This window comes from Myotis daubentonii, chromosome 2, assembly GCF_963259705.1.
Source record: "Myotis daubentonii chromosome 2, mMyoDau2.1, whole genome shotgun sequence".
Classification (NCBI taxonomy): domain Eukaryota; kingdom Metazoa; phylum Chordata; class Mammalia; order Chiroptera; family Vespertilionidae; genus Myotis; species Myotis daubentonii.
In genome coordinates this window covers 19819443-19842517 of record NC_081841.1, presented here as the reverse complement: position 1 = coordinate 19842517, position 23075 = coordinate 19819443, and the positions used below count along the sequence as shown (strand labels likewise).

Genomic DNA, 23075 nt, shown 5'->3' with positions numbered 1-23075 from the left:
TTTTATGTTATGTATATTTTATCACAATTTTAAAAAATGGTTTAAAAACCAGCATTGAAGAACTAAAAGGTAGCTAGCACCACACTTCTTGTTCTATCAGTGTGCGACCCGACCATATCCCCACATGTGTGTGTGGGGAAGGGGTGCCTTTGGTAACCCTGCCTACCAACGGGTAGGGAAGGACAATCATCGACTGATACAGTTCCCCCAAATCTACTTCTGCTTGAAAATCAAGTTCATAACCATAAATGTGATGTTAACCTCACATATCAGCATGAATTTTTATCTTGTGATTTTTACAAGAAAACCAATGCTAGTTGGAGTTGTGGGTCTAGAAACTAACCTAATCATTCATTCAACAAACATTTATTGAGCACCTCCTGTAGGGACACTAAGCTTAGCCAAGAAGGGTAAGAAATCCCTGCCCTCGAGGCGTTTGCATCCAGCTAGGAGAGACTAACATGTAAATAAGTGAGTACATTAGCGTGTGTTACAGGTCCTCCCATAATGACTAACTACACAAGCCCCAGGGGGCCAAAATTTATCATACGCTCAGTGTTGGTCAGATATTCCACTGTGTTGATTCAGTCCTTCCCCTGTCAATTATTTACTCCTTAAATTTCTACCAAAATGATCACAGGCAGTGAGCTACTTCATATGTACAATATGAGTGTACTAGTATACACTCTGCCCAAAAGAAATGTTTTTATGGGGGAAAAATCTCAACATCATACTTGGTCATAATTAGAGCAACATTTTAAGAGAACCCCAATGCCGATTTGAATGCTTTGTGTCTTACTATGTAAGTGGACTGTTACGCACTGGCAAGATTATTCCAAGCTGGTTTTCTGCCTGTGTCATCAACTTGAGGCTTGTGGTTTACTGTTCATTCTCCCATTCCAGTGCTTAGGACTGAGGTAACTGCAAATTCTTGTCATGAGCCAAAATAAGATTGCGATAGGCAAAGAATGCTTACCTGGGCATCTGAATTAAATTCTCCAAAACTAAATAGCCTGGACCTTAACTCCAGCTCTGCTGCTTTTTCCTCTTCTCTCACGCAGTTATCTCTAAGCACTTCCTTCTGCTCCAAAAGGAACTCGATGTTTGAATTTCTATGACAAAAGGAAGAGGCTTGTCTGTAATGTGTGGTTTGATGCAATAAACCATCACTCAGGAGCATCGGCACTCTTCCAGATCATGTGTTAGCAGCCTACGTCCAGCAAGCCAAACCCGAGATTATATGTGAAGACATTGCCAACACACACGCAACTTCTCAGGTGGAAATGAGAAGAATGCCCAGGGGCTGTTTTGAACCACCTTCCGGAAGCATTTTCTTCCCCTCTCCTACTTCCCTGACTCTCCCAGCAGAGAGCAGCAAAGCTGAGGTGTCAGGAATTCAAGTTGTGGTGAGATCTTGTTGTCTGTGTTGCCAAACTAGGGTTCCAAATAGAGACCCCTGACTCCCTCACCTAGACATTCTGATAGAGATCTGGAGATGGGTTCGGACATGGGTCCCCTTTTCCTGCCCAACCCCACCCACCGTCCCTCAAAATCATAGGGGCACCAGAGCTGTAAGGACAGGGAGAGAGGAGACATGGATTAAAAGGATACGTGAGTGGTAACAGGTGGCTGTGAGAATATGATTTTTAGGTTCATAACTTCTGAACAAGTTAATCTGTCCCAAAGTTCAATGAAGTTGAATGTTTAAGAAGATTGCCACCTTCTGGCCCAGACGACTGTTCTGAAAAAGCTTCTACACAGTTTTAGAATAGGTAGATACAAAGATCTGTTCTCTGCGACTCGGAGCTGTTTACCAAAATGGTAATAATATGAAATTTTACAATAGGAAGGAGTGTTGTGAGTCATCAAATCAGCCTCCTTCCCCTGACAGAAGTCCCTTTTATCACAGCCCTGATATGTTGATATCACATTACAAAATGATACAATATTTAAGTCACCAAAAAAAGCTATTTTGCTGAGGAGAGTCACAGCCAAGGAAAATGCATTTGTTAGCACTAATTCCAAGCCATGGTTTGATTAGCCAGATGATAGGGCGAAAATGGGTGTGAACAAAAACTAAGGCAGTAAGTGACCCTTCCGTTCTTTTGACTCTTTTATTATTGCTAGTTAGGAAGATATTTTGACATGCGAAAGGAAGTAGGGACTAAAATGAAACTAAAGCCAGTCTATTCTGTGTACATATAACTTCAGCTTTTCATACAAGACTATGTAAATATCGTTCATAAACATTTCACCTTAAATCCAGAGAGACCATCAGGAAGCACCACTCGTGAATAAGTTGGACTCTGTCTCTGGTTAGAATTCGCGTAATAGGATAAATCTACTTGTTTTCAATGACTTACATTTTATCCTGTAAAAATTTTTCTCTTTTATTCACTTCTTCAAGGTTTTCATCTACATCTTGGGAATACTGTACCAAGGTCAGATTCTGCTCCTCCAGCTCCGTGAGGACCTGAAGTAGCTCTTCTGGTTCTTTGAAATACAGCTCTGGCTCCTAGTGAATCAATAATGAAGAATATAATTCACGTAACACCATGCTGCCTAGGTACACGTGACTTCCTAGAAAAACGCATTCTGGAATACCAGGCTGACTGTGAGGGAGACGTGGGTGGAGATGGCAGAGGAGCCTTTCCACAGGAGAGCTGGCCTCAGGAAGGGGCTTTGGAGGTGGTAGGGGAGATGAAAGGCGTGGGGAAAGTGGAAGCAGAGGGTGAGGAAAAAGAAGCAAGGACGAAGCAGAAGAGGGAGGGCAGGAAAAAGGGAAAGGGGTCTAGAGAAAGGCAAGGGAGAAGAAACAGAAGGAATATAAAGATAGGAGGCTACATGAAGGCCATTTTCTCCCCTAATTTTAATTATTTTACATTTTCCAAAATTTTATGTGTAAGTATGCATTATTTTAAGTAAATTTAATTTTTATACACCCGTATTAATCATATTTTCCTATAGCCAGGGGGTGAAAACAACCTAAATGGCTATCAATGAATGAATGGATAAAGAAAATGTAGTATATCCATACAATGGAATGTTAACCATAAAAAGAAGGAAAGCCTGTCGCATGCTACAACATGGATGAACATGGAAGATACGCTAAGTGAAACCAGTCACAAAAGGACAAATACTGCATGACTCCACTTTTATGAGTTATCTAAAGTAATAAAACTCTTACAACAGTGGTAGCCAGGAGCTAGAGGGAGAGGGTTAGAAGAGTTGTTCAATGAGTATGGAGTTTCAGTTTTGCAATATGAAAAATTATAGGGATCTATTGCACAAGCGTGTGCATATAGTTAACACTACCATACACTTAAAAATAGTTACGATGGTAAATTTTGTGATTTTTTTTTACCGCCACGAGAAAAAAAATGCCTTGGGTAAGGTGTGTTTTATATAATAATAGATGGTGTTTTAAAGTGTTTTTTGGCCCTGGCTGGTTTAGCTCAGTGGATAGAGTGTCGGCCTGTGAACTGAAGGGTCCCGGGTTTGATTCCAGTCAAGGACAAATGGCCGGGATGCGGGCTTGATCTCCAGGAGGGGGGTGCACAGGAGGCAGCTGATCAGTGATTCTCTGTCATCATCAATGTTTCTCTCTCCCTCTCCCTTCCTCTCTGAAATCAATAAAAACATATTTAAAAAAATAAAGTGTTTTGTGCTCCTTTTGAGTTTCTGTAGTCATATTTAGGGTGGGGGTTAGCTCAGAGTCAATCTTATAGCCATGAAGGGCTATTTTGTTGAAGGTCCATTTATCTTACAGTTCAGCTCCTCAATATATCTCAAGTTCTAATGAAATGATGAGCAGCCAGGAAGTGGCTATTTTTTACAGGAAAACTGTAGGTAATATGTCTCCCAAATTATTGCCTACTTTAGCATTTTCTTTTTCATAAAATGTCTCATGACAAAGATGAACTATATATACAACTGAGGAGCAGTATCAAAATCATATTTTTCTTCTGGAAAGTTATGGAATATTTGGAATAGAAAATTTTAATTTCAAAAGAAGAAATGAATATTTTACCCAACACAATATTTAAATCAAGAAATATAATCTGGTTACCATTTCAAAGTCCATTTCATCATCTATCAAGCATTCCAAACTGTCTTCTGAACTTTCAGATTGGCTGTAAAAGAAAAAAAAAAAAAAGATGCCTGATTTCTGAGTCATTTTCTGTCAACAGGTTTGCTTTCACTTCTAAATTTTCTTTGGAACCTCAAACCTAATTTTTGTTCAATAGCCTGCTTAGCCTTTTAGGGGACTGCTTACTTCAGGAAGCAACGGATTCCATGAGTGTGTCAAAGAAAACTAGATTCACCCAGACAAGGGTGACATATGCAAACAATGAGACCACCAGGAAGAGCTATCCCAGACAGTACCAATTATTTGAGGTGCATCTATAGAGTGAGGTAATTTTCTTAGAGAAACACATGACAACCTACATTGCACATCCATTTTGTTCACTTTAACTCAGCCTTCTTGAAAAACTGAATGTGCCTTAGTGCTCAAAACCAAGCTTGTACCCCTGAGTGATACCATATTTGCTTTTTAAAGAGCAGCTTTTATTTTTAAAAATATCTTCCAATGAGAAAATGTGGGCTCCAGAGTGATAATTTACATCATTAAAGAATAATTATGTGGCTCTGGCAAAACTCTTTAAGAAGGATATATTGAAAATAATTGCAATATTAAAGAAGTAGGAACTTTCAAGTAGAGGTCAGTGATGATGGGGAAAGTGAGTAAATGGGTTGGAGGAGGGAGGACAGTTAGAGATACATGAAAGAATGAAATCATGGAAACCAAGATTAGAAAGGATGAAAGGACAGTCTACAGATTGAGAGGAAATATTTGCAAACCACAAAGTCACAAAGTACTAGTATCTAAATATGTAAAGAATTCTTGAAAAACCAAGATGGCAGCATAGGTAAACACTGGAAATTTCTGCCTCCCACAACAACTTCAAAAATACAACGAAAAGACAAAACGGACATCATCCAGAACTACAGGAAGGCTGGCTGAGTGGAAATTCTACAACTAGAAGGAAAGAGAAAAGCACACTGAGACTCAGAGGAGGTGCGGAAGTAAAGTGTAGAGGTACAGAGGCTCGAGAGCGTGCGGAAAGGGGCTGGCACCTGAGGACGCGGCTGTCTTTTTGAATCAGGAGGGAGTCACAAGCTCCCGACTGCTCTGAACTCCAGTTCTGGGAAGTCCCTGGGGACCCAGGACTCATACGGGGAGAAACTGGACTGTCTTGCAGCGGGCAGAACTTGGAACTCCAGGGCGGCTTTCCCTCAGAGGTGCTTGCAGCAATTACCGGGACACTGAGACACGGGGCTCCTTAGGGCAGGGCTGAGGATCCGCCATAGCTGCTTGCTCCGCCCTGCTGATTTCCTGAGACCCCGCCCCACCCAGGCTGCGGCAGAGGCTTTTGCATATGAATGCTCTGGCCCTTTGCAACCTGAAAATTACCTAACAAATTGCAGCTGGGCCAGACAGACCCAGAACTTCCAAGAGAAGGCCCAAGGCCCCACAGCAGCTTACATTGCTTCACAGCTGGGCCTCATCTGGGCACCTCCAAACCCCCCAAAAAGGAAGGGGAATCTGCAGATCTCTTTGTAGCTCCTGCTGAGTAGCCTCAGGCAGAGGCTAAATTAGCACCTCCTTAAATCCAAGAGCCAGTGTACCCAGTGGTCAGAGTGGAACCATCCAATTACAACTCCTCAGATCCATAAGGGACACACTCAGGGGGCAGACTCAGTGAGCACCAAAGCCCCACTGAAGCAAGTTTGGCCCCAAAAGGGTGTCTTCAGCACAGAAGTTCTCCCACTGCAGACACAGCTGATTCTCACAGCCAATTGGCCTGGAGTTCAATTCCTCCCAGTGATACCTACAACAATCAAAGCATAACTACAACAAGACTGTGCACAAAGCCCACAAAGGGGTGCACCAAGAGTGTCCACCTCAGGAAATTGGGGAGGCTGAGCCACTGGGCCCTATAGGACACCTAGCACACAAAGCTACTCTACCAACACAGGGAAGCATAAAAAATGCGGAGACAAGAAACAGGTCACAAATGACAGAAATGGAGGAAAGCAAACTACTGGATATAGAGTTCAAAACCACGGTTATAAGGGTTTTCAAGAATTTTCTGGAAAACGTTGATAAATTTAGTGAGACCCTGGAGGATATGAAAAAAGACCAACTAGAAATTAAGCATACACTGACTGAAATAAAGAATAATATGCAGAGATCCAACAACAGACAAGAGGATCCCAAGAATCAAGTCAAAGATTTGAAATACGAAGAAGCAAAAATCACCCAACTGGAAAAACAAAAATAAAAAAGAATCCAAAAATATGAAGATAGTGTAAGGAGCCTCTGGGACAACTTCAAGCGTGCCAACATCCGAATTATAGGGGTTCCAGAAGAAGAGAGAGGGCAAGATATTGAAAACCCATTTGAAGAAATAATGACAGAAAACTTCCCCTACCTGGTGAAAGAAATAGACTTACAAGTCCAGGAAGCGTAGTGAACCCCAAACAAAAGGAATCCAAAGAGGACCACACCATGACATATCATAATTAAAATGCCAAGAGCAAAACACAAAGAGAGAATCTTAAAAGCAGCAAGAGAAAGAAAGCCAGTTACCTACAAGGGAGTACCCATAGGACTGTCAGCAGATTTCTCAACAGAAACAATGCAGGCCAGAAGAGAGTGGCAAGAAATATTCAAAGTGATGAATAGCAAGAACCTACAACTAAGATTACTTTATCCAGCAAAGCTATCATCCAGAATTGAAGGTCAGATAAAGAGCTTCACAGATAAGAAAAAGCTAAAGGAGTTCATGACCATCAAACCAGCATTATATGAAATGCTGAAAGGTATTCTTTAAGAAGAGGAAGAAGAAAAAGGTAAAGATAAAAATTGTGAACAGCAAATACGTATCTATCAACAAGTGAATCTAAAAATCAAATGAATAAAAAATCTGATGAACAGAGTAAATTGGTGAGTATAATAGAACCAGGGGCATGGAAAGGGAGTGGACTGACAATTCTTGGGGGGAAAGGGGTGTGGGGGTGCAGGAAGAGACTGGACAAAAATCGTACACCTATGGATGAGGACAGTGGGAGGGGTAAGGGCAGAGGGTGGGGTGGGAACTGGGTGGAGGAGAGCTATGGGGGGAAAAAAAGAGAAACAACTGTAATAATCTGAACAATAAAGATTTAATTAAAATAAATAAATAAATAAATGATTTCTATTCAAAAAAAAAAAAAAGAATTCTCAAAACCCAACAGTTAATCCAGTTGGAAAATGAGCAAAAGACATGAATGAACATTTCACCTAAGAGGATATAAAGATGCAAACAAGCTCATGAAAAGATGTTCAACACCATCAGCTACTAGGGAAATGCAAATCAAAAGCACAGTAAGTTATACACATCTATCAAAATAGCTAAAGTACGAAAACAGTGAAAATACCAAGTACTGGTGAAGAGGTAAAGAAACTGGATCCCTCATACATTGCTGGTGGGAATATAAAATGGTACAGCCACTCTGGGGAATAATTTGGCAGTTTCTTTAAAAACTAAACTTGCATTTACTATCATCTCAGCAATTGTATTCTAGGCATTTATCCTAGAGAAATGAACTATGTTACACAAAAAGTTGTATAAATATATTTACAGTAATTTTATTCATTATAGCCCCAAATTGGAACCAATCTAGATGTTCTCCAGTGAGTGAATAATTATGGGCCCAGCATGCTTCCGCTGCGCAACTCTGCTCTCTCAGTGAGTGAATAATTAAATTGTAGTGTGTCCATACTACTCAGCAAAAAAAAAAAAAAAAAAAAAAAAAAAAAAAAGGAACCAATTATTGATATACCCAACAGCTTGGATCAATCCTCAGAGAATTATACTTAGTAAAACATCCAATCCCAAAAGGTTACATACTGTGTGATTCCATTTATATAACATTCTTAAAATTATAAAAATTATAGAAATAGAGAACACTTTAGTGGTTGCCAGGGGTTAGAGGAGGTGGAGAGAGGGAAGTGAATGTGACTATAAAGAGGCAACATGAAGAATCCTTTTGGGTATGTTCTGTATTTGATTGTCTCTCGACTTTATTAATGGCAATATCCTGGTTGTGATATTGTACTACAATTGCAAGATGTCACCATTGAGGGAATCTGGGTAAAGGGGACATAGCGTGTTTCTATATTATTTCTTATAACCACATGCAAATCTACAATTACCTCAAAATAAACATGTAATTAAAAACAAAAGTGACTGCTAAATGCCGTAGTGCCTCTGGAATTCAGAGCACAGTGCCTGTGTTGACTTTTGTCATGTATGACTGTCGTGGATTCTGTGGTACTGGCTCAGATCCTTTCCTTGGGGCTGGGGTTACCCAACTTGGCCATCAATATATTTTCTTAAAGCTCCCTTGTGGTAGCCAGGGTTGAAACAAACAACAATGCTGTATGGTTCTACTACCTCAGTTTTGAATGATGTGGTGAATTGCAAACACATAGGCCAGCAGAGTAACATATAAACAGTTGGGCAGTAGACTCTGAGAGACAAAGACCCAAGATGCAGGTGACAGGCATTTTCTGCAAACAGCAGCTGCAGGCACTTCTCAGAGAACGCAGGGAGGCCTGTAAGAACTCAGTCACCTCAGGAGCACACAGAAATGGCAACCACGAACTCCAATATCTGTTATAATGGGTGTGACTACGTGGTAGTATATGTTAAAGAAAGGATAAGGGAGATATTTGGTGAAAAACACTGTTTCCAAGAGAGTTCATCAAGTAAGTACTATACTCTGATAAGGGTGATTCGCCATTCTCTACGTTGGAAGGGGGCTTCTTGCGTTGTTTTCCTGCTCAAAATGTCCAGGTGAAGTCCATGTCATTGGTGATAGTGGAGGTGAAAGAAATAACATATAATTAGAAATTAATTCTTATTATTTGGTTCAAGATACTCATTGTTCTGCGTTGATATGCCCATTACTTAAAAAAATTAGAATTATAATAATAGAAAATGAAGCTCTTTTATTCTACTGAAATTGGATTTCAAGCATAAGAATAAAATCAAAGGCAAACTGGTGGGGGGGGGGGGCGGGGGGCATTTGCCCAAAATGATACATGTCACAACTCAGAGACATAAATTGTGAAATAAGAGTCATGGTTCTATTTTTACCTAATCATATATGTTTCTAATCACAGGGTTTTTTTAATTGAAGGGAAAAAAATGTTGGACACTTCAATTGTTACATTGGTGGAGAAACCTACTGTTGACACATACAAGTCACCCGTGCACTTGTTCCCCACATTTACGTGCACTTGTTCCCCCCATATCTTCATGCACTTGTTCCCCCATGTCTACATGCATGTGTTCCCCCCACATCTACATGCACGTGTTCCCCCCACATCTTCATGCACTTGTTCCCCCATGTCTACATGCACCTGTTCCCCCCATATCTACATGCGTTTGTTCCCTCCACATCTACATGCACTTGTTCCCCCCACATCTACATGCACGTTTTCCCCCCACACCTACATGCATTTGTTCCCCCCACATCTACATGCACTTGTTCCCCCCACATCTACATGCATTTATTCCCCCCACATCTACATGCACTTGTTCCCCCCACATCTACATGCGTTTGTTCCCCCCACATCTACATGCATTTATTCCCCCCACATCTACATGCACTTGTTCCCCCCACATCTACATGCGTTTGTTCCCCCCACATCTACATGCATTTATTCCCCCCATATCTACATGTGTTTGTTCCCCCCACATCTACATGCATTTGTTCCCCCCACATCTACATGCATTTGTTCCCCCCACATCTACATGCATTTATTCCCCCCATGTCTACATGCACTTGTTCCCCCCACGTCTACATGCGTTTGTTCCCCCCACATCTACATGCATTTGTTCCCCCCACATCTACATGCATTTGTTCCCCCCACATCTACATGCATTTATTCCCCCCACATCTACATGCACTTGTTCCCCCCACATCTACATGCACTTGTTCTCCCCACATCTACATGCACTTGTTCCCCCCACATCTACATGCACTTGTTCCCCCCACATCTACATGCATTTGTTCCCCCCACATCTACATGCATTTATTCCCCCCACATCTACATGCACTTGTTCCCCCCACATCTACATGCATTTATTCCCCCCACGTCTACATGCATTTGTTCCCCCCATGTCTACATGCACTTGTTCCCCCCACATCTACATGCATTTATTCCCCCCACATCTACATGCACTTGTTCCCCCCACATCTACATGCACTTGTTCCCCCCACATCTACATGCACTTGTTCCCCCCACATCTACATGCATTTGTTCCCCCCACATCTACATGCAATTGTTCCCGCCATGTCTACATGCACTTGTTCCCCACATATTATGTCCACATCTGATCCTGATTTGGAACTGAGCAGTGGCAAAAATGGTCTCAAGTCTTTTCATCCTGTGTCTCCCAGGTCCCCCCAGATCATCTTTCCTTACACCCGCACTCTTAGGACTTTCAGTCACTCTTTCTCCTATTCTGACTTGAAACCACAGCAGTCCTCACTCTCCCGCCCTCTTTTCCAGGTTAATAGGTCCTTGATCTCCACTTGGAGATGGGCACCTTCTCTGGTTTTACTTTTGTGAGTGAAGTCTCAGATCTCTTGTGTTACCTGAGCTCCTTTTCCCCCGGGAACTTTCTTCTAAATCTGATGTAGTCCATTTCTCACTGTGGTTTATTTTCCTGAATCCTAGAAATGGAAAAGAAAGAGGGAGGACCCACTTCTGAAAATGAGAACTTTGTTTTCGAGTGAAAGTAGCATTATTGTAAAAGCTTCCAGGGACAGAAATATAAGATGGGGACATCGTAACCAATAAACGTATGATGTAGACAGCAAGGGCCGGTCTCTGGAGCAGGCAGACCTCCTCGAGGGCACGAGGCGGTCTCTATCTCCTGCATCAGTCGGTCATAACCTCTAAAATCGCAATGTGAGCCATTCACTGCTCTGGACTCATTGCTGCCTGAGCATTCTCTAGTTAGATGGCAAGTCTGGGAGCACTGAACCTTAAGCTGTGAGATGCAAATGCTTCTCACTTTTTCTTTCCACTTGTTTTTCCTCTTGTCAAACATCATGTACAGAGTTTAACCAAGTGTCATCACTGTGCTCACTCAATATTTCATACACATGTGTCTAACTTAAACTCAGGAGTGAAAGACACAGGGGAGCTGAGCAGAAAGGCCATCTGAGATGTACTGGTAAATGCTTAACAACCAGCTCTCTGGGGAAAAATCCTCCCTCATTTGTTGTTGACCGATTTCTGTGATGTCAATGTTCTCACCCCAGAGTCTCAGAATCGGCTCTCTGAGTAGCCCCCTCCTCTCCAGTGCTCTGCTCTGCGCCCTCCCTGGACCCCAGCTCTGTCTTTTCATCTCATGGGGACTGCTGGGCCCACCTGGGCTCCCCCTTCCAGAGCTGCATTCTGTCCCCAGCAGCACCCGGAGGCCCTCACGGGGCCCATCTCATTTGTTGCCTCTCTCTGAGGGGCTCCTTTGCATCTTTCCTGATGTCCAATGACTGAAAACTGTTGCTTCGTACGTTTTTCAGACTTTTCAGGCAGGAAGGTGTCTGGTTCTTGTTACCTCAAAGTTACTAGAAATAGAAGTCTTTCCTTGTGACCCCACTTTGATCACTTATTAAATTATTGTCTATAGCCCTGGCTGGTGTGGCTCAGTTTGGTTGAGCATCATCCCATGCACCAAAAAGTTGCCGGTTCAATTTCCAGTCAGGGCACATGCTCAGGTTTCAGGCTCAATTCCCAGTCAGGGGTATGCAGGAAGCAGCCAATCGATGTCTCTCTCTCTCCCTTTGCCTTCCTCTCTCTCTAAAATCAATAAAAACATATATTTTTTAAAAAAATTCTTATATATAATAGCACCTATTTCTGGTCCATTAAGCTGACTCCCAAACATTAGTACCATACTGTGTTAATTCCTAAGACACTGTCATAATATATTATATCTTAAAGGATTAATAAGATATATAATTACCTCTGTCCGTCAAAAGTATTTATTTCTCGAGATGAACCTCAGAATCACTGTATAAAGTTCTCCCCAACCCAACACTCAAGTCCCTGACAAATTTTTGGTCACAGTTTTATTATAATTTCATAAAAGGTATACATTCGTTGCAAAAATTTGGCAGCTTTACAATGTAAATCTTTCTCTCTAGAAACATGACATATTTCTCTATTTGTCAAATCTCCAGGTCACACAATTAAGGTTATTTGCTTTCTTGGATTTCATTTCCTTGCATGTTTTCTAATTAATGAAGTTAGCTTATTTAGGTTGATATGTTAGGTTAATAAATGTAATTGACTTTGTGTCCATTTTCTCAAATGGTTTTTTTAGGTTTTTATGGATGGGAGGTTCTAGGTATGCTATCTTATCATCTGTAAATAATATATTTTCTATGGCTCCATGTATATATTTTTACGGCTTTATATCTGAAAGTAACCTGAGTTTCCAAATTAACAATATATAATAACAGAGAGAGTGAGACTCCTTGTTCAGGTTGTGCTTGAAATAGAAATTCTGACTATTAATAATCAGCAAATAAACATTGAAACTGAACATTTTAGAATTATGGACACGTACTTACATTGAAATGAAGAATGTGACTCACTTGTTAATATTTTGGAAAGATTTTCCTCTATATGTTCTCTGTTTTTTGACAGCTTCACCCTTCTCAGCGCTTGCCTGATTTGCCAATGTTTTGGAGACAATTTCAGCAGAAAAAGTCCATATTTAATGTACTCTCTAAGGAGGAATTCTGTTTTTGATATTTCACTACTCAAAGGAAACAAAAATATAATTAGATAGATCTATGTGAAAGCATATTCACTGTTTATAAAAAGATTTTACAAAGTTCATTGTCTTGATTATGTATTGACTTAACAATAATTCTAAGTATGGCCATAAAAATAGGAGCATCAATAAAATATGACATAAGAAGAAATAACCAGTAGGAAATTTATTTGAATAACACATGCCCCAGGATATGCACAGGTAGGGTAGACTGATGATAGCTTTACTCTACTTATTTATTTTTTTCCAAGGGAAATGTTGTATTACATGTTAGACATAGGGAGACATAGAAGGTAGCAAAAGATGGTACTTGTGTGAGGAGAACAAAGGACACTACCACTCAAAGAGCACCTACTATGTACTGGGCACTACTCAGGACATGCTACAGATACAATTTCATCCTCAAAAGGAATCCTATATAATAAAACCCTAATATGCAAATTAACCGAACAGTGGAACAACTGGTTGCTGTGACATGCACTGACCATCAGGGGGCAGATGCTCAACACAGGAGCTCATGGCTGGCGAGCACAGTGGCGGTGACGGGAGCCTCTCCCACCTCTGCTTTAGGCGGGCAGTAAGGAGTGAGGGGTCCTGGACTGCGAGAGCCCCAGACTGCAAGAGGGATGTCTGCCTGCTGGCTTAGGCCCCAGCCCCAGGGGCTGGGGCCTAAGCCAGCAGGCAGACATCCCTCGAGGGGTCCTGGACTGCAAGAGTGCATGAATTTTGTGCACCGGGCCTCTACCCTTATCCTTCTAAGCCTTCCTTATTCACACACACACACACTCTTCAATACCCTTATCGATATTACTCCTATATCAGTATCTTCAGCTTTAGTACTTCTTTGGGACAGAAGTATCCTAAAGCCCCGGTGTGTGAGAGATATTCAAGAGTCAAACCTGGATGTTTTCACCCTGGCTGCTGTAGCTCAGTTGGTTGGGCATCTACCCGTGCACCGAAAAGTTGCTGGTTCAATTCCCAGTCAGGGCACATAACTTGGGTTGCAGGCTCAGTCCCAGTAGGAGGTGTGCAGGAGGCAGCCATGTTTCTAATTCTCTCTCCCTCTCTCTCCCTTCTCCCTTCCTCTCTGAAATCGATAAAAATACATTATATATATATATATATATATATATATATATATATATATATAGAGAGAGAGAGAGAGAGAGAGAGAGAGAGAGAGAGAGAGAGAGCTAATTTTGGCTAGAATTGCCCAGCTTCCAAGCAAAAGCTTCAGAGCCAGCCCCCTTTCCCTTTGTAAACAGATTTCCAGCTCTCCCTGCAGTGGAGGGCCTCTGTGTGCCATAGAGAAGGAAATAGATAGCAGGCACTTGCATCCCTGGCTCTGTTACCAGCTAGTTTTGCGTTACCTTCCGCACCTTGCTGAGATGATGAGACTCGAAAACAACTAGCCAGTTCGCTTCAGAAGGGCCACTGTGCATAAATACAGTACTTTATTCAACCACAGGCTGCTACTCTAGTTCTATGAATAGACAGAGCGAAGGAGAGAGGGGAATTCTCCCCCTTGGGAGCGCCATCAACTAGCTCCTAACATAGATGAGGCTACTGTGGCCAGAATGTGTTTGAAACATACATTTTGTTAGAAACAACTGTTTTCAAAGAAGCTGCCCTCCAGGCCATTTGCTGCATTTTAGACAAGCTGTTGTCCTTCTCCCCAAAAAGCTGGGACATAAGTTCAAGTCTAGGACCTGGTTGTAGAGCAGTGCTAACCATTCTCAAAAAGAAAAAAGTTCTAGCGTGCTTTGATTCCAAGACTACAGAGTCTCCTGAATCATTGAAATGACTGCCCACGGATGATGACAGAAGGAAGCTTCTTTAAGATATTTAAAATGAGATCTATGTGACCATGGAAGAAAGCATCCAGGTTTGAAAAAACTAAATACTGAGAGTGTGGCAGGTGGTGTCATAATTTTATCTCAATTCCTTTTTTTTTGTCATTATGATCTTGGTTTTTAATATCAATGCTAGGTTCATCTAAGTGTGAGGATAAATATACACAATACTGCCAATTGTCATTGTAACATATTGTAAAATGAATCCCCATGGCGGAAATGTTAAAATGTGTGAAGAAATGCATCTTAGAGTGAAAGAGAAAGGACACTTAGACAATAATTTGTTTACTCCCAACATTGGTTTTCTTCTTTTCAAAAAATTTCTTGGCTTCTGTATTGATAAGTTAGAGAAAGGTTTCCGCCAGAGATCACTGTACTTTCCCGACACACAGTCAGAGACGATCCGCAATCAACAGATTGCTCATTTTAAAAATGTGGTCAAGTGTATGACATCATCACTGAGAAGAGTTATTTCCACTCAGGTCTTGCTAGGCACAAACAGGACTGAATGGGCTGTGCACACTCGATAGGAAAAAGCTGGTGTGCGGCCTCACCTTTTCACCGCCTGCACCTCCATGGTTGCTTTCTTGAGCTCTGCCGTCATTTGGAGTTTGTTTATAGTTTCATGTGCTGCACTGAAAAGGAACACATTTGTTAGTTTGTTTTGTGTTGTGTTCTGAGAAATGGGAAAGAAGAAAGAGGGAGGCGGAAAGCGATGTGGCTAGAGTGAAAACACGAACATTTTAAGGGCGTCTACGGATCTCTGGTCGTTTTCTCGAAGGAACTCTTCAAAGGCAATGGCGTCTTCTTGGAGCTTTATTTCTGCCCTGTTGATTTGCCGTTCCTTCGTCAATATGTGCTTATCATACCTGGTGATTGTATTCCTTTTGTTTGACACAGCATACTGGGAATAGTGGAAACAGAAGTGCGTCGGGAACAGTAGTCACATTTCTGGCACACGCCAACAGTCTAAGAGAGGGGGAAATAACCTGCCTTCTAAGTGGGCATTTGGGTTAGAAAGAATGGGATGCCCAAATGGTGGGGCGATGGCCTTAATTGGGAAATCATAGAAGGGAGACTAATTCCTTTCTCACTTTTATGAAGAGGCTCAATATTGCTCCAAAATGGCTGGGCCCCACGAATCAAAAAATAGCTACATGTTGCCCCAAAGAACAGGCCCACCTGGTGTTACCCACAGTGTCCTTCCTATTCTCTCTGAGCATTGGAAACCCGGCTGTCTGCAGCCTCAAGGCTCCTCCCACAGGAAGTACCAAGGGAGAATCAGATTCCTCTAAGCGAGAGTGGCGGCACTCAGCCTCAAAGAGCCCCATTCAGATCCCCGGATCTAACTTTGACATCACGCTTCTATTTTTTTAAAATATATTTTATTAATTTTTTACAGAGAGGAAGGGAGAGGGATAGAGAATTAGAAACATCGATGAGAGAGAAACATCGATCAGTTGTCTCCTGCACACCCCCTACTGGGGATGTGCTTGCAACCAAGGTACATGCCCTTGACCGGAATCGAACCTGGGACCCTTCAGTCGGCAGGCCGACGCTCTATCCACTGAGCCAAGCTGGTTAGGGCAACGCTTCTATTTTTTTTAAGTACAGAATAGAAGGATCCAGTTGGGCTTTTAATGCCACGCATGGAAAAAAAACTATAAATAAACAAAGCCACATACATTATAATATAAATTAACTAAAACTATGTAAATGAAATAATTTTAAAGAAACATAACCAATAATTAGATACTCCATCTTTATAAAAAAAACATATTTCATTTATTACTTTTTTCACCAAGTATTGAGTGACTACTGCATGCCAGGACTGTTTTCAGTGGTGTTACTAGAGCAATGAACAAAATAGATAAAGTTGCTTTTGCGGGGCATACATGCCAATAGATGGGGGGAGTCTATTAAAGGGGATGAGGAGTCCAGTGGGCAAGGGCAGGGGTTGCCATTATGTACTAGTATAGCCAAAGAAAGCCTCCCTGATATGGTGAAAATTAAACAGAGACTGGAAGGAAGTAGAACAAATCATGCAGACATTGGAGGAAGGAATGTTCTCCCAGAAGAAAGAGCCTCTGTGTTAAGGCCCTGAGGCCACAGCATGGCTGATGTGTCCCCGGAACAGCAAGGAGGCCCGTGTGTTTGGAGCAGAGGAAGCAAAAGAGAAATCAGAAATGAGATGAGAGAGAGAGAGCGAGCTGGACACCAGATAAGTTGTTCATGGTCTTCCGCAGAGGAGGGGTGTGGGTGAGAATAGACTTCTAATGCTGTGTGGAGAACAGACTGACCATAGGGGGCGAAAAGTGGAAGCAGGAGACCAGTGTTTTGAAATTATTAAGAATTCATGCAAGAGATATTGGTGCTATGGACGACAGTGGCAGCAGTGGTGTGTGATCGTGGATATATTCAGAAGCAAATATGTAAAAGTATATTTGGGTATGGGCTGTAAGGAGGTGGAGTTGAGGATAATGCCACTATATTGGGCCCAAGCAGCTGCAGCGGTGGAATTGTTGTTTACCGAGACAGGGAGCACCACATGAGATGCAGTTTTCAAGGACAGCGAAGGGTATAGCAGGGGCCACAGTTTAGAAACGTGGCGTCTGAGCTGCCTGGTGAGCATCTACTAGTAAGTGGAGATATTAAGAACTACTCACAAGTTGCATTTGTGAGTCTGAAATTCAGGGAAGAGGGTCAGGCTGGAGAAATCCATTGGAAGTTGCTAACATGGAAGTGGAATTTAAAGTTGAGCCTGGAGGAGGGCAGATGGCGCATAGGGTGAGAAGTGAGCACTGGACCCTCCCAACATTTAGAGATCAAGATGGAGAGAGGAACAAGGAAAGAATACTGTGAAGGAGTGAGCAGCCAATGACCTGGAAGAACCAAGAGACCCCAGCTGAAGAAAGTGTCTAGTGATCCAACGGGCCACAATTCAAATCGGGCCGTAGAACGGTCATTGGCAACGATGACAAAAGTGGTTTTGGTGGAATGATGACGGCCAAAGCCTAGCTGAAGTGGGCTTAGGAGAGGTTAGGAAGGGCAATAGTTCTGGGCATGTGATGGAAAAATAAAAGGTCGAGGTGAACATTTGGCAATGTTATGCAACAAGTCTTCTATTTGACTCGGGGAGAAAAATTATTTGTACTACCTGGAGCAGAAACCTGTCTTTCTGGTCATTAATAAATTCATGGAGAGACCTCCTCGTGTCTGCACCTTTAAAGAAAATTGAAATTGACTTAGGTTTAGTTCATTTTCCCTCAAAGATGTATCAAATGAAAGCTATGCAATTAAATTATTGCATGCATTATGTATCTGGACTTAAAAACGAAGTTAATAAGGGTAACTACCATTTATTTTGGGTCCATATTATTCCAGGAGTTTTCTTAGACACTTCAAGTCATCGTTTTATTTAATCCTAACAATAACCCCAATCAGGTCCTATCCGCACCCTGTATGGGAGGTCCTGAAGCTCAGAGATGTAAAGGTGCTTGTCCAAGAGTCCACAGTTGAGGAGGACTATCTTTTAAATGAAAATGCCCAAATACCTTATCTGTAAAATCAGCAGAAACTGACAACCTGATTTCCATTGCCGACAGAGCCCAGATTGCCTTGGATAATACCAAACGAGTTTACTATTTCCTTTCTAAAGCCTGCCCTACCCCATTGACCTTAAGTGACCAGTCGCCCTGTGAGTCATCTGCAACATCACACCTCCTAGCTGCTATCTCAGAGCTGTGAGCGTGGCGGGGATTTTTGAAGTGAGCCATTTTGTGCAGAACTCTTTCTGAAACATGTCATGTGTCATTTAAAATGCTCTTGATGACTCAGGGTTCACCATTAAAACAGGTTATGTCTTTGCAACAAGAGGCAAGCTATTTAATTCTATTAGCTTACTGATTCTGGATATGTGAGTTGTATGGCCCAGACCATCAAAACTTCTCTTTAGAAAGACTTCTCTTAAATTTGGTTCTAGATGTAGATGTAGACCTGAATTTAAATAGTCAGAGCTATTTAACACTATGTGATGTTGGCAGTGACTTCCTTCCTTAGAGCCATGAAAATGAGTAACGGTCTATGTCTTGGGAAAGTATGCTTTCTCATTTAAAATAAATTTTTTTCTCTGGACTTAGCCCTCATGTACAACCCCCACCACCGTATTAGGAGACAGCACCCTTTGTGTCTCTCACCTCCAGAAAAGCCACAAAACCTGATACGAGTGGGAAATATTCAGAACAATGTTTTTAAACCAACAATCATTTAGACTTACCTTCTGTTATTCTGACAACAAGAGTGGGGTCCAGCCCAAACTTTTCAAACGAGGAAGCAGCTGCATCAGCGAATGCTATTTCACTCAGGTGTGAACGACTCTTCATTCGAGATGAAAACGTCGACTTTTGGTGCAATTTCCTCCTGCGGTTCAGGTCTTTTTCCTGCCCAAGTGGGAAAATTTAAAAAGGTTTCTAACATACGAAAATAACATTGTCTTAAATTAGTGATCATATATAAAAATACCATTTGCAACAAGTCCCTTTCTCACTACTGGTACATTGAACAAGCAATCTCAAGTTCTTACCTCTGAAGAACTGTGTTTAGTTTTCAGTTCCTTCTTGCATGAAGCAGAGCACAAGTGTAAAAACATTCAACCTTGACTATAATATAAACGTGTGCATGACAAATATGAAACTGGAAAACATTGCTCTGGCTTTTTGTGACAATCTCATGTGCAGGACGTAACCAATCAATGTCTTTCTCTCACATTGATATTTCTGTCTGTCTTTCCCTCTCTCTTCCACTCTCTCTAAAAATATCCTTGGTGAAGATTTTTTAAAAAGCCGAAAGCATGCTTAATTGTGGACTATGCCTTTGGCATAAATCTGGTGTTCAGACCATTACTACAGTGAAAACACCTAACATCACCTGGTGGCAATTAATCAGTGTTTCTCTCACATCGATATTTCTCTCTGTCTTTCCCTCTCTCTTTCACTCTCTCTAAAAAATCAATGAAAAAGTATCTTCAGGTGAGGATTTAAAAAAAAATAGAAAAGAAAAGGAAAGGAAAAGGATTACACCAAACTGTTATTATTGGCAGATCAATGATTTTCTATAAAAAAATAAATTTAAAAATCAAGGAAGTAGGGTATAGCCATACCTGTCACAGTGGATTGTAGTGGTGTGTCTGTCTTCCACCATAGGGGGTGATCATTAGGTCCCCACCATGGACTGGATGCTGTTCTGTCATGTGTGTGTGTGTGTACCCCCAGCACTGTGTGGTGCACGTGTCAACATCTGACCCAGCAAAGTTCATAAAAGGGATGGATAAGAGGATATGTTTCTAAAATTACCTTTTAAAATCCTAGTTGAGATTTTAATAAAAACCTTACCTTCCTCCTTGCTTCTATTTCATTTTCTTTGAAAAGAAAGAGATCTTTGAAAAAGATCTTATATGGCCTTCCCTTTTTGATTGACTGATCGGTTCCTCTATCTATTAAGAAAAAAAAGAAGAAAGAAGGAAAAACTTCTGTCATCTCTCCTCTGCTAACCATCTGGCTCCCACCAACCAGGGGAGAGAGTGGGATCCATGGGAGGACGGTCTAATCAGCCAGTCGCCTCTCAACTGGATGTGGGGCCTGGATCTGGGGAGCAGGAGCCATAGCCCATCTGTCTGTTTCCCATGGCAGTGAGCACAGTGCTTAGCGATTCATGGGGCATGAGACTATATTTGTGGTGTGAGTAGATAGGGGGCCTGTTACAGGATGGTGGGATCATATTTTGAGATATTATCATGTTGATTCTTCCCATCCCTACAAATACACCCACCATTACCCTTGCACCACTATTTCTGCCACAATAGACATATCCAAAACCCTTATAGAGATCCTCAGGCTAGACCAGAGTCCTAAAAAAAGTCAAAGATAACGAGTGTTGGCGAGGATGTGGAGGACTTGGACCCTCATACACTGCTGGTGGGAGTGCAAAATCGTGCAGCCACTTTGGAAAAGAGTCTGGCAGTTTCCCAAAAAGTTGAACACAGAGCTGCCATATGCTCTAACCATTCCCCTCCTAGCTACTAGTATATACCCAAGAGAAGTCAAAACATTTGTCCCCCCAAAAATGTGTACATCAAGGTTTACAACAGTTAACTTTGCTAAATCATTCACAGTTCTTGGCAAAGAAATATAAATTCTTTAGGAAAACAGAGATTGTTCAATACATGTATTCTACTGTTCTGAAACTTGTGTTTGTTTTAGTTAGGAATATATTTAGGAGTTCTTTTTACATCAGCATTTATATATTTTTCTCATTAAAAAGGAATAGTGCCCTGGTCAGTTTGGCTCACTGTGATAGAGCATTGGCCTGCAGACTGAATGGTCCTAGGTTTGATTCCTGTCAAGGGCACATGTCCAAGTTGCGGGCTTGATCCCCAGTGTGGGGTTTGCAGGAGGCAGCCAAGCAATAATTCTCTCTCATCATTGATGTTTCTATCTCTCTCTCCCTCTCTCTTTCTTTCTGAAATCAATAAAAAATATATTTTTAAAAAAGGAATAGCTATCTAGTACCCCACTTCTTGGATGCATCATACTTTATATAACTAATCCCATACCAATATGGTTGATCCTGGCCTTTTGCTATTATAAACAATGCTGAGATGACTATTCTTGTACACACCTTTAAGTACTTATGCAAACACATCTGCAGACTAAATTGCCAACGTGGCCCTATGTTAGGCAAAGTGGTTTCTGGTGCTTGCCATGCCCAAGGCCATCTTAAGAAGCAACTTGCTCTCAGAAAACAACAGTTCACCCTGGAGGGGGTTCGCCTTCATCATCTGGAAGGTCCACTAAGTAGGTCCCTTAAGTTGTTTAATGCTTTGGAAAATACATCTTATAACAAGCACAAGTCACTTAGCTACAAACCACCTGGGTTCCTGGAGGCTGCATACATCAAGCCCCCATCCCCTTCTGGGTGCAGAGATCCATCTTTTTGCTGATGCCCAAGACTCTTTTCTGTCCATAAGTTCCCTTAATAAACTGTTTAATTCTGGAGTTGTCAGCCTCTATTTTTAAAAAATATTTTTTATTGATTTTTTTTACAGAGAGGAAGGGAGAGGGATAGTTAAAAACATCGATGAGAGAAACATCTATCAGCTGCCTCCTGCACGCCCCCTACTGGGGATGTGCCTGCAACCAAGGTACCTGCCCTTGACTGGAATCGAACCCGGGACCCTTGAGTCCGCAGGCCAATGCTGAGCCAAACCAGTTAGGGCGTCAGCCTCTATTTTTAATCTTAGCCTGTCCTCCTTGGGAGATCGGTTCCAATATACCTTAGGAAATTTTCCAACACTCTATTGAAATTCTTTTCAAATAATTTGGTGGGCCTGACCAGTGTGGCTCAGTGGTTGAGCATTGACCTATGAACCAGAAGGTTACGGTTCAATTCCCAGTCAGGGCACATGCCCAGGTTGTGGGCTCCATCCCCAGTAGGAGACATACAGGAGGCAGCCAATCAATGATTCTCTCTCATCATTGATGTTTCTATCTCTCTCTTCCTCTCCCTTCTTCTCTGAAATCAATAAAAAATATATTTTAAAAATAATAATTTGGTGGTCTATTCTATAGGAATAGAGCCCATAATTCTAACTTGGCACATGGGCACCCAGAGTAGAGACTATATATTTCAATCTCCCTTGGGGCTCGATATAGCCATATCAGACCAAGTTCTGGGCAAGGGGATGTCAGGAGAAGTGGTGAGTGCAACTTCTAGGAAGTGTCCTAAAAGGGAGAGACATGCTCCTCCCCTCCCCTTTTCTCCTCCTGGCTGGCGGGAATATGGGTGGGTGTGATCGTTGGCACAGAAGCAGCCACCCAGGATCAAGGATACAGGCCAGTGACAGCTTGAAGATGCCCAGCCCTGATGAGAGCAATATGGACCCTGGGATGCTTAGGTGCAGGCTTTGCTACCTAAGAGAGAAATAAACTTCTATCATGTTTAAACCCTGTTGTTTCTCATATTTTCTGTCATTTGCAGCCAAATCTTTGCATTCTAAATACAGATCGGGCCAAATTTCCTCCAAAGAGAATTCCTATAGGGGGCCTGTTACCCATAACAAACTTGTTGTTACCCAATTTTAAAATCTTTGACAAATTTATAAGTGAAAAAAGTTATGATTATATACTGATAAATACTAATTCCTTGAATACTTGTAAAGAAGTGGAAGGGTAAGAAGGGAAAGGTTGGGGAAGGAAAGAAGAGGACAGATTTTCATAAAGCATTGCTATGCATTTCATTTATCATCCTATATAATAAA

General features: G+C 41.7%; 1 protein-coding gene across 1 annotated transcript in view; it reads right to left on the bottom strand.

The window, feature by feature from the left end:
* The window catches only part of CCDC38 (coiled-coil domain containing 38), a 38562-nt gene that overhangs the window by 11046 nt on the left and 4441 nt on the right, over positions 1-23075 (bottom strand). Inside the window, exons 2-12 of the mRNA XM_059680879.1 lie at positions 20152-20252; positions 19038-19200; positions 17919-17983; positions 15502-15665; positions 15316-15396; positions 12727-12890; positions 10717-10794; positions 8832-8892; positions 4070-4133; positions 2364-2515; positions 977-1112 (exon numbers count right to left, since the gene is read on the bottom strand). Of these exons, the coding sequence (XP_059536862.1) occupies positions 977-1112; positions 2364-2515; positions 4070-4133; positions 8832-8892; positions 10717-10794; positions 12727-12890; positions 15316-15396; positions 15502-15665; positions 17919-17983; positions 19038-19200; positions 20152-20252 (1229 nt within the window). The remainder of the gene's footprint in view (positions 1-976; positions 1113-2363; positions 2516-4069; positions 4134-8831; positions 8893-10716; positions 10795-12726; positions 12891-15315; positions 15397-15501; positions 15666-17918; positions 17984-19037; positions 19201-20151; positions 20253-23075) is intronic.